Raw genomic sequence first — 16,818 nt, 5'->3', positions numbered from 1 at the left:
CAACCCTAGGTCTGGTACTTTGGCCATGAAGATCAGATCCGTGGATCAAGAGTTCAGAGCCACTGTCATCTGCATAGAAAATCTGAAGATGGCCTGGGATTCCTTGAGACTCTAACTCGAAAGAGAGAGAGAGAGAGAGAGAGAGAGAGAGAGAGAGAGCGCAAATGTCTGTGTGTTAGAAACTGCAAAGATAGTTACAGAACTCATAAAACTGGGAATGTAAGGATGTTTATACAAATCCAATGAAATTCTGAGAACTCTTAACATTTTACATTTTATTAAAAATTAAATGATTAAAATTACTGAACAATCATCCATCATTATAAGAAAGCAATGATAATAAAAATATACTGAAATGACTTATGGCGTTAAAAGTGAACCTCGCAATTAGTAACGAAACTTCATCCTAGTTCAGAGTAACACAAACATAAAGATCCGTGCTCCTTTTATATTCTTTATTAATCTAGCCGTTTTCCACAGAATAGTATAATTTCTTGACTTATTTTTAAATTCTTTCACCCTTTCTTTGGTTTGGAATAAATTAAAGGTATTTTAATTCATGGAGTCACTAACCCGTCTTTGAAATTTTTTTCCTCAGGAGTGATATCCTGTTTTCAATTTTTATCAGAGAGAGCTTAAGTTAAGACTCACTTAGGGAAGAAGAATTTTGTAGAAGCTCTCCCCTGACTTTTCCTTTGCAGTCTGAACAGTACCGTCCTCACACAAGCATCATTTACTAACTTACAAATCTCATTTCACCCATAAACAAAATACCCTTAACACAGGCATGAAATAAGTTCCAGGAGAAGGTTGCTCTTAGAATCTGTAAGGCCGCTGAGTCTAGACACCCTCTAGCAGTGCCTTTGCTCCTCAATTAAACGCCTGGAAGATAAAAGCTGTCCCTGGTTCTCTTTGTCCTTGCTGATATAGATAATACATTTCCAACTTCAAACCTCTGAAGACAAACACTGGTGGGGGGGGGGCACTATTCAATGGCTTCCATGGCTCTAAGATAGTAATTTATCTCAGACTCGTCATCTTATTAGATGCCCTATTAGCTACCTCCCTTTGTAAACCTTGGGCTGAGGGAGAAACGGTTGGATGGCATCGAGGAATTCACAGGAAGTGGACGGTGAGAGAGCAGAGTGGATGGTTTCCCTACCGGCAATGATGGAGCACAGAGCAGCCAGCCAGGAGCCTGGAGGGCAGGACTCCAGCCACTCATCCGTCCAGAAACCCCTCTGTGTAAAGAACGGTTGCATTAAGACTGATATTTTCTCCAAAGAGCCTCCAGAGCTTACGGTGAGAAATGGGTCACATAATTCTTGAAATGCTTTTGTCTGTTTGCAGTGAGAAACTGAATGTCCGGCACACTCCCTCGGCGGAGGAGGTGGCGCTCAGCGTGCCCATCCGAAAGGAAGGCTCAATATAGACACTTGACCGGTGTTCGTTCTCTCTCCTGCTGCAGTAAATAAGTGAGGGAGTGAAGGGGACACCGAAGTCACTTCTGCTTGGCCATTCGATGTAAAGAGCAGATCCAGCTCTACACAGATGGGCCAGCTTCCAAACATCTCTAAGTAGACAATGGTCCCCGCTTCTTACAGCCAATGTGCTGAAACCATTTATCATGGTTGCATGGTATATGCATACATGTGTATGCATGTAAGGTTTATTTTAGGTAGAGAGATTTATGTGGATGCAGTGTAAATATCTAATTTAAAAAGAGATTATGCTGATTTGGAATGCGCGTATATGAAAATGAGCCAGGATTAGATACCAGAAAGGGGCCTTGCCAGTAGTCAAGAGGGACAGACATATGGTGTGAAGACTACAAAGTGGGGAATGGGCAGTGGGTGGGGGAACTGCTGCTTTCAGCAAGGGCTCAGGGAGGCTCTGTTGAAGAGGTGACGGCAGAGCAAAGGCTAGGCTGGAAGGAAGCAAGGATGCTGCTGCCCCAATTCCCCCAGCCCAGGTGTCAAACACGCCAATGGAAACATTAATGTCAGGACTGTGTGCAAACGATTTTGATTTCGCTTATATTCAGCTTTAAATAAGGGATACTTTTAAATGCACCCTCTAAATTTGACTCAGAAAACTAGTTTACCATAGTGTTTTAACACAATTGACTTGCAAGACGTTTCTCAACTACTCGCAACTAATCACGTGGTAACAAAGTATCACGTGGTAACAAAGTTGCGAGAAATCTTGCCAATCACGAAACCCATCACTTCATACATTGCATATGCAGTAATTATTTTTAAAGTCAGAATGATGAGCAGGAGAACCAGACTATTTTTTCAAATGGACAAATAGTCTCAAATATGACTGCTATTTAGTTTTGACAGCATCACAAAGAGAATGAGACCAAGATGTTACACAATGGCATATTCTTACAGAACGCACCCACATGATCTTCGTGTGAACACCAGCTGTAAGTACAAGCGATGAAGAAAGGGAATCCGGGGACAAACTAGGGTCTTCTGAGCAGAGCTCTGGAGCCCAAGGAGCCTCAGGCAAGCTTCCCATCGGGCTTAGGGAGCTCACCTTTTACTCTCTGTACAAAACCAAGTGTTCACAACCAAGTTACTTATTCGCTTGTGTTTCTCTCCGGTTCCCTACCATCTCTGGCTGTCGGACAGAGAGGTGAGTAGATGCACCAGGTAATACTTGTTCCTAGACTTTTCCAGTGACAAATGATGTGGCCAAGGCTTCACACATTCTAGCAAGTCCATAATTCCGGAGCAGTGATATCATGATGCCACTGGGAACCTCTTTCTTGCAGTCAGAGTTGTCCTCTGATAAGATTTAGGTAGATACTGAGAACCTGAAACACAAGACACACGGGCCTTAAAAGATTAAAATTCAGCCTCCTGAGATTATTCTGTCTGCTCCATGTGGAACATATTTTGAGCAATAAAAACATTGTATCTAATGTCAAATTCACATAAACTACAAAGTAGTTACGTGCAAACACCATCGTGTAGAATCTTGAATAAAGAGAAGGAATTCCCCACCCCACCCTGCAGCAAAACCCAGGACCTGGGATGCATTCTCCCACAGCTGAAGGATTTACAAAACCTTCTCTGCAGAAGTCTGTCTAAGGCCCAGGATGATGAGAATGAAGGTATCTCTGAACCACGGAGCCAATCATGAAAGAAACGCCCCCATTATTGGAGACAATCATCTCTATTTTCTTTTCTTACCACAGATCAAACAGAAAGCTAAGACAGTAGTTCCTGGTGCTCTGTGTTCTGGAAAAAGAGCAAGTCACATGCCTGCTTGCCAGACAAAAAGAAAAGAAACCCTTAGAAGTACAGGAACATGGTCCCGAGGAACCTTTGGGTACATCTGTGAAAATGCCGAAAACCTCTAAGTGCCAATCATAATAATTACCCTAAACATCAATAAGAGAATATGCTGACCTAATGTTTGAAAGATTAGGTGTTCGTATTTAAAGCCAACCCAGAGCCCAGTTCTCCCTTCATCTCAACCTCTCTGTACCTAACAACCGAGGAGACATGTCAACTGCACAAGGTGCAGAGGTCACCTCCAAAGAGAGCTCAGCAGATCCTCTCAGTCCTGTCTTCCTCACCACCAGGACTAGCACCATCTGCTCAATGGCATGGCCAGCCTTCATGCTCCTCTCATGCCCCAGGTGATGTCCATCTTCCTGGGACTCTTACCTGGGACTATTGAGAGAGGCAATCCTGCTCATCTCTCTCATGGCCTTTTCCGTCTTCCCCATTAGACTAACTGCTTCTTAAAACACGGGCTAAAATATGTTCAATTAAAAATTGGGTTGTTTTCTGTTGTTGTTAAGTGTGATTGACTCTAGTACTTAGGAGGCAGAGAGAGGTGGATCTCTATGAGTCTGAGGCTAGCCATGTCTACATAGTGACATGGACTATGTAGACTAGCCATGTCTACATAGTGACATAGCCAGGACTGCATAATGAGACTGGGGGGGGGGTAGGTGTAGGTGTGTGTGTGTGTGAGAGAGAGAGAGAGAGAGAGAGAGAGAGAGAGAGAGAGAGAGAGGTATGTGTCCTTGCATGTACCACAGTAGACTTACAGAGGCCAGGGGACAACTTGGGAATTGATTCTCTCCTTTCACCATGAATTCCTGGAATTATACTCAAATCATCTGGCTTGCTTAGAAAGAAGCACATACCCTTTGAGCCATCTTATCCATCTTGATTTCTTTTGTTCCCCGCTAGTGTTGGAGCCAAGCGCATACCACAAGCCAGTAAACACTCTGTCCCCCGACCTATGCTCGATGCTTGATACCAGCCTTTATTCCTGACACACACTATGTCCTTGATACATCATTATTTAATCTTAAACATGGAGAACTACTTCCCCCCACACCATCCAAATTATGTTAAAAGCAGTAACCATAGGGCTCCTCAGCTAACATTAGGATCCGAGTTTGGATTCCATTACAAGCAGAAAATTCCAGACATAGCGACACATGCCTGTAACCCCAGATCTGGGAAAGTAGAGAAAGATGGGGCTTGGCGGTCAGCCACTCTTGCTGATTGGCGAGCTCCAAGTTTAGCAAAAGACCTATCTCAAAAAGTAAGATGGAACTGGGTGTGGCGGTAAAAACCTTTAATCTCAGAACTTGGGAGGCAGAGGTTCATAGATCTCTGCAAGTCTGAGACCAGCCTGGTCTACACAGCAAGTTCCAGCCAAGGCTTAAAAAAATGAATGAAGGGGTGATTGAGGAGAATAACTGACAGCCTGCACATGTACCACACACACACACTCACAGACATGCACACTCAGACACACATACACACATGTACATTCACACATACACACATACACACTCAGACACATACACACTCAGACACACATACACACATGTACACTCACACATACACACTCAGACACACATACACACATGTACACTCACACATACACACATACACACTCACACACATACACACTCAGACACACATACACACATGTACACTCACACATGCACACATACACACTCACACACATACACACTCAGACACACATACACACATGTACACTCACACATACACACTCACACATACACACTCACACACATACACACATGCACAAACACACACACACACACACACACACACACATCATGAAACATGGCCGCCCTTAAGTGCATAAGTGCTTTCATCACTACTGATGTCAATGAATACTACCAGGGAGAATAAAAAGCTATTAAACAACAGAACACCATAAGTTTAAGGATCTAACACATCTATGGGCACAGTGTACCTGTGCTCATGGCATCAGGAAGGATGAGACAGGAGGTTCGTAAAAATTCAAGACTAGCCTGGGCTACATAGCATGACTTTCTCAAAAGCAAGCTTCAGGGTATAGATAAGTGATAGCCTCTGTCTTACGCACAAAGAACTCTGGGTTTGTCCCCTAACTAACAAAAATTCTGAAATCTGTGACGTAAGGAAGGCTGATCCAAAGCAGTATTAAATGTGTTAATACAACGCTACCCTAATTTAATTTTAGAATGATAACTTATTAAAAGTTTCTTTTCAAACAATAAATTTCCTTCACATTTCAGTTTTCCCTAACACAAATGGTTTATAATTCTGAGCAAACAGGGCATGTCTAGCAACTATTATTTCCCGTTTCGTGAAGTAAACAGAGACCTCACCCAGAGAGGTTGGGACGTGCCTGAGCTTACAGATCTGTGCATCACACGCTATACTTCCTCCATGGACAGAAATAGGATAACACTTTAAAAATCAAAACATCACTGGTGCTATCCCCACTAGAACCCTCCTCGGCCACTAGCACACTAGGCCCAGAATAAGTACTTTTATGTAAAACCCTCTACTACAAAACGTTTAATAAGCTTCTATTAATTTTTTTTCAAGCACTGTCACTTTAGATTTCCAGGGAGGATCCAGAATAAGGGTTTAATTTAGAAGCAATGAAAACACAATAGGAGAATGAGACTGCAACCCCTCCAAAGGCAGTCTTTGTTCTAGGAGAGTGAGGTCCCGGTTAATTAAAAACATATGTCTCATTGCCACTTGGCACTCAGCAGCTGGTAGGTAGGTGATGATTTGGTGTAGTGTCTGAGATCGAGCCAACCATGGACCACATGCATCTGCTCGTCCTTCCTACGTGGTCAAAGCAGCGACACTGAGGTAGGTAGATAATCTTCAATTTCATTTTCTGACATCTTTAAATAGCACCACTGTTTGTTCTCTCTCCCTCTCTCTCCTCACCCTCTTTTTCTTTGACACCCTCACTATGTAGCCCAGAGTGACCTCCATCTTTCCAACCCCCTCCCTCAGCCTCTTGATCACTGAGATGGCCGACGTATGCCACCACACCCACCGTATACCATTGTCTTTACGTGGGAAAGACGCCTACCTGTCAAAATACTCTGACCTGTCCAAGTGTGAGTAACAAATTCCATGGGAGTCAGGGAGCCTTTTCTTGGTGTGTCTGACTGTGAGGAGAAAAAGAAAAATGGGGTGAGCTGTACTGTTTTCAGTTTTTATTTAAAGTTGAAATCAGAGACAACACAGAACCTACCCGGAATGTATGTGTGGTACTGGGCCTTGAAAGTTGTTCCAGGACAATGGTTCTTTCTCGAAGGGGTGACCGTTCGACGCTCTCAGGCATTGCACTGAGCACACGGTTTTGTGGATGCCTTCCCCTGTACTGAATGGAAGATAATATGTTCTTTAAAAGAACAAACACAAAGAAATGTTTACGCTAACCAGCTAAGCTTCCTGCTAAGTTCCGTGCTTGCTTCTGCTCTAGCCTGGTATAATAGCCTAGGGTTCCATATCACTTTAAAATGGTAATCTCTCAGCCTGCCTGGAAGAGCCCAGGCGCCCAGGTCCATCTACCCTGTCTGACACTGCCTTGCATCCTCGACCACCTGCCTGTGGAGAAGTTTCCCCAGCCCCCTCTGGGTGGGAGGAGTTTTTCTTTACTGGGGCAAAAGGGTATATTAACCCCAGATTAAGCTAAATAAATTGGGCATTCTCTTCTTGAGGATGACTTGAAAACTCTGTCTGTGTGTGTGCGTCTGTGTTTCAACCCCTAGGACAGTATAGAACTCGTGGGAGGTGGGTGGTGATGCTGACCCCGTGGCGTGGAGCGACCCCCACAATTCAGTCTCTAGAAGCAGATGATGAAGGCATGTTCAACACAGCTAACTAGATCACATTCAGTCGGACTGACTTCCCTGAGTGCCAAGATTGCTTTCCCACAGACTGTCTAAATAGCTGCAATTATAGTAGAACTCATCTTACAGAAACAGGGCGGGATCCGGAAGCTCCTGTATTCTGCTCCCCTGCCTCGGAGCCTATCGGGGGTAACCGGTTCCGGGAGGTTGGAACTGCTGAGGAGGGCAGGTGGTCAAGGCCAGTTTGCCTGTAAAACACAGCAGCATACAGGTGAACACCAGAGGACACAGAAGAGAAGGCGACAGTCGGTGCTAATGATGGCAGCTGCTTCCAATAACAGTGCTTAGGACTGCAAGCTGCATTTCAGGCAGAGAAACATGAAGCCAGGGCAAGCAATGCCACTCACGTTGACCATGTTCAGCAGTGCATGTTGGGCTGCATCTACTGAGTGCACTGCCATGCTAGAAAGTGTGCAGACTCTCCGTGTCCAGGAGAGAGCCTCCCGGAGGATCTGACAAGCTAATGACAATGCAGGTGAGAGGCACGCAACCCGGCAGCATGATCCAACATATAATAAGGTGCTGCGGTATAGATCCTGGATATGAGTCTATTCATATCAATCCTGAATAGTAATCTATTAATAAGAGAGATGTGTGGAGTGGAACAATCAGTGAAGAATACAATTAATTATAAAAGCACAGAGATTAAGTGAGGACAACTGTTAAGCTTGGTGAAGACGCTAAAATGCGACGTGGAAATAGTGAGCAAACGTTCGTCAGAAGAACGACAGCCACCAGGAAGAACCAAGACCCATTTTGTGCATTCTTCATTGATTTAATTTTGTGATGTTAATTAGATACTTTTGAATTTCACATACGACTGCAAAGTTTATTTTTTTGTAGTTTGAGAAAAAGATATCCTAATTAAAATAGTAATGACAGGAGAGTATCCCTATCAGACACCAGTATTCAAAATTCTGCCATTCTTTTCTCTTTCTCTCTCTCTCTCTCTCTCTCTCTCTCTCTCTCTCTCTATATATATATATATATATATATATATATATAATAATATATATATATATTAGAAACAACTTGAATTAATTTACTCACTAGTAATAAAATTATGAACCTTATAATATAGTAAATTTTTGACCAGTTGAGGCTACTGAGAGAGAGGTGGAGCTATAAGCAGGTGACTGTCCAGTTAGTGGAACTATAAACAGTCACAGCCATTCTAAGAAGCATCCTGGCAAAATATGACTATTATAACTATTCAGAGCCTTTGACCTGATAGTTAGGCTTCTAGGCAATTCCACTAGGAAGCAATTTAAAGATGTTCTTACTAAGAGTGACACAAAATATGTTCACTCTACCTCACAGTGATAATATAAACAACAAACGGGAAATTTCACCAATAGCAGATGCTTATTGAATAACCATATAGCCACATGACTAATTTTTGGTCATTAAAATCACTCTTTCAAAAATTTGTGGTGTGGGAAATACAAATATTATAAGGTTGGATAAAAATTATATTGATAAAGTGATGATTTATATGATGGATAATTGTAGTGTAGAGGAAAAAGAATAGAGAGGAAAAAGTAAGAGCCTGCCTAAAATCGATAGGAAATTTGCCAATAGCTATAATTCAAGTGGTACTTGATTTGTATACTTTTTTAAAGATTTATTTTTATTAGTGTTTGTTTGTGTGTCTGCCACATGTGCGTGAGAGGGACCAGATGAAGGTGTCAGATCTCCCGGAGCTTGTGATACAGGAGCATGTGAGCTGCCCAACTTGGGGGCTGGAGTCCGATCTCCAATCTTCTGGGAGAGCAGCAAGCGCTCTTAGCTGCTGAGCCATCTCTCCAGTCTCTCTATTCATATTTTTGATGTTGCTGCTATATTCAACAATGTTTGGTACTTTTACAAAGTGTGGGTGGGTAGCGGTTCAATAGACGGGGAAGACCGGGGCTCAGGATATGGATTAGTGATAGGGATTTTGAATGAGTCCCTGGATTCTATTCCTCAAACAACAGTGATAAAGAAAAGAAATAGAAAACTCTGATAGATACAAAGTATTGGCAGTAAGAGGATGCAAGCCTGGATGCTTATGGGTGAAGAGGTTCCAAAACACAATGAAGGAAGAGAGAGGTAAATAATTACATGTAGTCAAAGGGAGATGTCTCCCCAAAGTGGGCAAAACCTGGACTCTTACACACAAAACACTGCAGGACATGTAGACATTCAGCGTATCTGTGGCATTTATATTCCATAGGGGGGCAATGAAGGGAAATTAATCATTTAAAAGGACTCATTAGAGACACCAGAAAGAATATCACTAGAAGCACCCATATCGAGAGAGAGGTCAAAGGAGAGAGATCATATAATGAAAGAGTCTAGACTTATTTCCGTAGGAAAGAGAAGTGGGTTTGGGTGAAAGTCAGAGGGTGGATCTTAGACTGGAGGAAGACTGGAGCTGACAGTGTGCTTCTGACATCGGCATGGTATAGAGAAAGCATAGGAGGTGATCATTCTGAGAAAGGAGGTGGAGGGTGGATGTAGCTTAAGTAAATCAATACAGCCAACAGACCCAAATTGCCTCAAGCCGACACCAGAGAAGCTGAAAGCGGTGCTTGCAGTGGGTTAAACGAAAATGCCCACAGACTCACATTTGTGACCACTTGGTCCCCAGTTGGTGGAATTGCTTGGGGATGATTAGTCGGAGTGGCCTTGCTGGAGGAGGTGTGTCGCTAGGGGTGAGCTCTGAGGTTTCGAAAGGCCACGGCATTCCTAGTTAGCTCCATCAACTTCTCTGTCTCCTGCTGCACTTATGGATCACATGTGCGCTCTCTGCCCCTGCTCCAGCTCCATGCCTGCCTGCCTGGCTGCTGCCATTCTTCCTGCCGTGATGATTATGGTCTCTAACCCTCTGGAGCCATGAACCCTAATAAATGCTTTCTTTTATAAGTGGCCTTGGTTGTGGCAATGCTTCACAGCGACAGAAAAGGAACGAAGAAAGAAAGATGCCGTGGATGTTTCCTGAAAAGTTCAGCAACTGATTGACCCAGCTGTGCCTCCGAGCACCTTGACTTTTGGCAGGAAAGATGGTTTCAACTTCTTTCAGCCTGTTTCCTCGTATTTGATCTGAACATACATATAGGTTTATAGTACAGAATAATGACAGTTTACCTGGACGTTGATTAAAAGCAATAATAATAGACTAACAACTGTTATTGTTAAGATATTTCCTGACAAGTAAGCAGTCAAAAGGACGATCCTTGGAATTCTGTGATGAAGGAGGAAAGACAGAGCTTGCCCATTTGCCTCGAATGTTACTTCCTAAGTGAAAGTTTTTTGTTCTAAAGAAGTGAAAAACGCTGCTTTTAACCTTTTTAAAAACGAGGTTTTTTTTTTTAATTTTACAAGTATGGGTGTTTGTCTGCTTGTATGTCAGTGTATTGCATGCAGGCAGTGCCCTTGGAGGTCAGAACATGGAGTGAGATCACGTGGGACTGAAGTCATAGTGGGTAAGCTGTAAATGAGCTACCATGTAGGTGCTGGTGATGGAACCTGTGTCCTCTGGAAGAGCAGCCACTCTGAACCACTGGGACATGTCTCCAGACCCTGACCCTTTATTTATTCATTTTTAAACATTTTATATAACCCCAGTGCAGCTGACTGATGGGCATACTTTGAGCAAGGCATCCTCAGGCCAGCCTGTCATTGTGTAAACAATGTGGACCTAAACGAGTAGTTCTGATGCCAGGAGTCAATGTAATCATAAGTGATCACTGTCATATGCTTGGTCTGTAATTGACCGGAACATTAGTATCCAATGCATGACCACGTATCATTTTACCTAAACCTTTCCATAAAAAGAGGAAGTGGGAAGTACACTTGAATGCATTGGCACAGGAGCATCTTCCACCTGTAAGAATGGCCAAGATAAAAAACACTGATGACAACTTATGCTGGAGAGGATGTGGGGTAAAGGGAACACTCCTCCAAGACTAGTGGGAATGAAAACTAGGACAGCTGCTTTGGAACTCAGTATGGCAATTTCTCAGAAAATTATTAAACAACCTACCTCAAGACCCAGGATTACCACTGTTGGGTATATACCTAAAGGAAGCTCAATTATACTACAAAGACATGTGCTCAACTATATTCACAACAGTATTATTTGTCATAGCCAAAACCTGCAAACAACCTAAATGCCCCTCGACTGAAGAATGGATAAAGAAGATGTGGTACATTTACACAATGGGGTACTACACAGCAGAAAAAAAAATAATGGCATCTTGATATTTGCAGGCAAAGGATGGATCTAGAAAACATCATATTGAGTGAGGTAACCCAGACCCAGAAAGGCAAATAAAATTTGTCCTCACTCATAAGTGTCTTTTAGACATAAAGCAAAGAAAAATAAGTCTACAATTCATAATCCCAGAGAACCTAGACAACAAAGAAGACCCTAAGGGAGACATACATGGATCTAATCTACAAAGGAAGTAGAAAAAGATAAGATCTCCCATGGGGATCATGGGAGAGGGTAGAAGGAGGTGGAAGGGAGGGGAGCAGAGAAAAACATATAGCTTAACAAAAACAATAACAAACCAAGATGGGAGGGGAAAGTGCTTTGTAATTTGAAGCATTAATTATCAATTTTACAAAATCTCTAAATTAATCCAAGTTCAATCACCCTCAGTTTAATTTTCCTAGTTGCCTGAGCTTCCGGCATTTGCATAGGCTTTTACTCTAGTAGACAGCTACCCACACAGGTGGAACAAAATCAAGCAAATGAACTCTTTTAGGAAAACCGGTGTAAAATCTGATTGAGGACTCTTTTACCAGATTGACCAGTTTATCTACCCTGACTGACAAGCACCCCTGGCCCTTGTGGCCATCAGTCTACCAGAAAAGAAACAAGACTCACAGTTTGGTTCCTCTCAGAATTTCATCACTATAGACCGTGGGGGTTCTCAGTCTCTGTGGGTCTGAAGCAATTGAAGGTAGTCTCCTGTGAACTGGTGTTTTCTTGGCAGAAGTCTGCGGGCCCCGAGAGTCTGGGATGCGGCCCAGTCGGTGACGTGAAGATGTACCGATCCCTCCACCAGACGGTTTGTCATCCTGCTCATTCCTGGGGAAGAAAGGTCTAGTTAAGGACTCACAGCTAAGTTTCCTGATGACAGGAGACACACAGTAACAGAACACAGTCTCTGGAGAATATGTTGGAGGAAGGAACATTTCTATTGCTATGTCAATGAAGAAAGAGCAGGAAGAGCAAGATTGGTAATCTAATAATGGAACCCAAGAGATGAAGAATTCACAGCTATGATTCCCTTTCCTCGTCTCTTCTAAACTAATACACAACAGAGATTATTTTGCGGCTGATACTGGAATAATCTGTTTCTGCCCTTGCATGCTCGGTAATTCCTTCTTAATACTTACTGTGTTTTATCTGCAAAATAAGTGGGTCTCTGCTGAAGCGGTTTGGCTTGAATCGTCATTACACCACTCAAGTCACTGTAGAAGTTGCTGGAAAAGCGATGGGGCTGAGAAAACTGAAAACAGAATAGTAACATTAATCAATAGCCGGCCATTTTGTCAATGGATGCCTGTTGGAAATCCGCAGAGAACAAATGGCATCAATTAGCTAGGGAGAGGGAAAACGTAACAGTGGTAGCATTTTATAAGTAAATATAACTATGGATACCATCTTTATAAAATTCATATTGCTATGAAACAAAGCAAGGGATATCATATTGAATGTATCAGAGACCAAAAGCAATAGCAAGCAAGTAGCAACTTCAAAAGTTATTTCCAAACAGGAAAGGTAAAGAAGGGTTATCATAAAGGTCTTATGCTAGATAGCAGAGATAGACGAGCAGACACAGTTTCATACCGAACTACAAAATCCAATCAGGCCTATTTCTGTTCAGTCTCAGAAGGGTTTCAGTTTATGTACTCCAAGCCAGATGCCTGTTTCTCCTCTTTATTTATTTATTTTTTGTTGCTGTTGCTTTGGTTCTTTGTTTGTTTGTTTTTGGGTTTTTTTTCTTTCTCAGTTTAACAAATCATTTAGGCTTACACAACTTTGTAAAAGACATGAAATTTTTTTCTCTGAACCCCATAAAACTTATGACTTAAAGCAATTCAATCAGGTGGAATCAATAAATAGTATGTCATTATAACAGAAGCCAATACCAAGTGTCTACTTGATACACTAGTAAATTAAATGGCTTAACTTCATTAATTATTAGATCTTCCAACTGCACAGACGACAATGAGGTTTTGCAAGAAAGGGTCTCACGTTATGTCAGGCTCCAGACTTGCACCGTAGTGTAAAGCACAAACCCTTGGTCACTTTACAAGCAACTGTGCCACTTCTTCTTGTATATGAGTATGTGTGTATGGCAGGGGAGGGGTTAGGGTGTGTAGCTCACGCGCAAAAACTACACAGGATCCTTTTACTCCGCTCCCCAACACAGATGGGCTCAGTCAAGCATCATGTTCAGACTTCCTGGTGCCCTGAAGAAATCCCATGGACAAATCAATCGTCTCTAGCCTCACCTGCTACCCCATCTCTAAATAAAGATGAAACTATAGAGACCTGTGTTTAGGGCTTGTGTCCAGGGTCTGGGCAGTGGGCTTTCTCATATTCCTAGCCTGTGAGCCTGGGAACAATTCTTAGACCGGATATCCTTTTATTTATTTATTTATTTATTTATTTATTTATTTATTATGTATACAATATTCTGTCTATGTGTATTCCTGCAGGCCAGAAGAGGGCACCAGACCTCATTACAGATGGTTGTGAGCCACCATGTGGTTGCTGGGAATTGAACTCAGGACCTTTGGAAGAGCAGGTAATACTCTTAACCACTGAGCCATCTCTCCAGCCCCTAGACCGGATATCCTTATCCTCAACACATATAGAGACTGATGTGTAGATGAGCTAACACTGGAAACAAGACCTCACACGCGTCTCTTAACTCCAAACCCCCCGAGTTTGCTTCAGTGCCCTGTGGTTTCCAGTTCTGTCATTTAAGCTCACAGTCCAAGTGCTGGTCTCAAGCACATCGGTTTTCACTGACACACAACTCTACCGGGTCTGAACTAGCCTAACCCAAACCCCACCTATCTCTTCACATTCCTGCTCAGGTGTCACCCCCAAAAAACCCAACCCTCCGTCTCTAATCAAGACACACAATTCTCTCCTCAAGTCTTTAATTTCCTTCCTCCTTCCCTTCCCCGCTTTCTTCTTTCCTTCCCTGTCCCTCACAGAATGTTTGGTATCTGACCCTGGGCTATAGTTTTGCTTCAATGTTAGTGACTAGTTTCATTCAACCATCTATCTTCCTCAGAATGTCTAATAGGGTACATGTACTGTAAATAGTATAAATATGGGGTACATGTAACATAAACAATGAGGATTCATGAACTCTATGAATAGTCATTGATATGTTTGTCACTTTAGTATAAGCGATGGGGATCACTTGTAACAGCTAAATATTTAGGGAAAAAGATTCTGTTTTTGATTTTTTTTTGCTCTCCTAAAATGTAGAAAACAGTTCCATATCTCAAAAGAAAGCTTGGGTGTTCACTAAAATATGTTGTGGTTCTCTTAGACACCATGAAACAACCATATTACATTGTAATCTCATTAACAAATACACAAATACTTTACCAAAAAGCTATTTACTACCCTTTTGGGGCAACCTTTGCTGTCTTAAGTGATTTCTTTCCTGTTTAAGGCACCATCAAACAGTGATGTGAGCTCTCCAGTGTCCTCAGACACAGGCAGGGGTGAGGTTCATGAGAGAAAACACTGAAGAAAATGGCGATCTTCACACAGAGATGCAAAGGCATGAAATGAAGGAGCAGAGACACAGGCTGTCGGTACCTGGGGTGGATTAAAGTGGGAGGCCAAGGACGTGTGGAGAGTTTCAGAGCTTCGGGATGGGGGGACGCTGGAAACGTCAGTGCTGAGACGAGACACAAGTGTGTGTGGAGTCCTATTTTCTGCTGCTTTCGGTTTTCCTTGATGCTTTCTTTCGCCTGTGTTAACAGAAAAATCAACACGGGATGTATGTCCTGAGTAACCATGAGTTTACGCTACAGACGCTGATTGATTAAACAGCCCTGCGGTGGAGGCAAAGACTCAGTGGACAACCGGCGACTGTGATGATCGCATTGGTGATAGAAAAACAGATGATATAATGGGACAAAGATATATAATGGGAACAATGATGTCTCTTTTACGTGCTCAGAGATTGCTTGTGTAGAAGGCAGAATGGTCACTTCTTGTTTCAGTCATGTTGTGGGTCCAGCCCAAACACGAGGTTGGGAGAGAGCTGTAGTGGGATGGTCCAGGAGGCTAAATTCTGTAAATAAGTACCTGCGAGTGCTGATTCCCAGGTTTTCCTAATGAGACCTTCCAGTATGTCTACCACATTGATCCAAACGTGATCGAACACTTCTGCTGCCACAGCATCTCTGATACAGTCGTGAGGGGAGATGGGAGGAAGCCCGTGTCGATGCCACTTCCTGTCACGGAGTGTTGGGTTTTGTTCCAGATGCTCATCTCCACTAAGGAGGAAACCCACTCTCATTACTAGAATAGCCATGGTTAAGGATGAAGTAATTATCTACATGTTTTTAATCTATCATCTATCTACCTGTCATCTATCTATTTAACTATCTATTATCTGTCTATCTATTATCTATCTACCTATTAGCTATCTATCTATTTCTCTATCTATCTATCTATCTATCTATCCATCTATCTATGTATTATCTATCTATCTTTTTGCCTATCTACCTATCTACCTACTTCTATATATCTATCACCATCTATCCTGTATGACATGTTCCTTGTAAACATCCCATTGTTATTTTTAAAATACACAATTTTAATTTGTCAACTGAAAGTAAATAGAACTGGGAAAAACAAAACAGAGAACAAAAAATGACAAATTCACTGATATTTTATTTTTTTCTCTTAAATTGATTTTTTTTTTAATTTCTACTCTGATCTTTGTTATTTCCTTAACTATCTGGAGGCTTGGCTTCTTCTATTTTTTCATGTGTGAAATTAGCTTACTGAAGGTCTCTCTTTATTGCTATGTCTTCTTACTGTCTGACTCTATAATGTGCATTGTGTGGGCATGTGTGCCACAGCATGTGTCCCATGGCATCTCTGTGGAAGTCAGAAGGCAGCTTAACAGGGGTAGGCTCTCTCCTTCCACTACAGGATCCAGGGATCAAGCTCAGTTCATTAGATTTGCACAGTGAACCCTTTACCCAATGAGCCCTCTCATCAGCTCAGGCCCCTTATTTCTAAACACGGGCACTTAGTGTTACAACACCCTCTTTTCGAGCTGCTGTTCTTGGGGGCCATCAATTCTGCTGTGCTGTGTTCCCATCTCCATTTGTCTTGAGAAAGACTGACAATTCAGGAGTATCTATCTAATTTCTCTCCTGATGAATTTTTTAGCTTTCCTATCAGTTTCTATTATAAAGCCATGGTGGTCAGCAAAGACCCTCACTGTGACTTCTTATTTTTGTTAGGACTTCTTCAGTACCCAGTTACTTTTTAATGTATTGCTTTTCAATCATGAGGCAAATTTTGATGCTATGTCACTGTTGCTTAAAATAAA

The 16,818-nt window shown here is 42.3% G+C and overlaps 1 protein-coding gene across 2 annotated transcripts in view; it reads right to left on the bottom strand.

Annotated features, from left to right (window-relative positions):
- Nucleotides 1–260: 260 nt before the first annotated feature.
- Fam149a (family with sequence similarity 149 member A) overlaps nucleotides 261–16,818 on the bottom strand; it is a 57,079-nt gene continuing 40,521 nt past the window's right edge. The window contains exons 7-15 of one of the 2 annotated variants that reach the window (XM_087901049.1): nucleotides 15,558–15,748; nucleotides 15,063–15,217; nucleotides 12,608–12,720; nucleotides 12,093–12,296; nucleotides 7,284–7,404; nucleotides 6,556–6,684; nucleotides 6,391–6,469; nucleotides 4,073–4,123; nucleotides 261–2,824 (exon numbers count right to left, since the gene is read on the bottom strand). In XM_087901049.1, coding sequence (XP_087757175.1) covers nucleotides 2,751–2,824; nucleotides 4,073–4,123; nucleotides 6,391–6,469; nucleotides 6,556–6,684; nucleotides 7,284–7,404; nucleotides 12,093–12,296; nucleotides 12,608–12,720; nucleotides 15,063–15,217; nucleotides 15,558–15,748 — 1,117 coding nt within the window. In that variant the 3' untranslated portion in view covers nucleotides 261–2,750. The remainder of the gene's footprint in view (nucleotides 2,825–4,072; nucleotides 4,124–6,390; nucleotides 6,470–6,555; nucleotides 6,685–7,283; nucleotides 7,405–12,092; nucleotides 12,297–12,607; nucleotides 12,721–15,062; nucleotides 15,218–15,557; nucleotides 15,749–16,818) is intronic. The other variant, XM_087901050.1, reaches the window with a different exon arrangement.

The sequence above is a fragment of the Myodes glareolus genome, chromosome 23, assembly GCF_982192425.1.
Source record: "Myodes glareolus chromosome 23, mMyoGla1.1, whole genome shotgun sequence".
Classification (NCBI taxonomy): domain Eukaryota; kingdom Metazoa; phylum Chordata; class Mammalia; order Rodentia; family Cricetidae; genus Myodes; species Myodes glareolus.
This window is presented reverse-complemented; position numbering and strand designations above follow the sequence as displayed.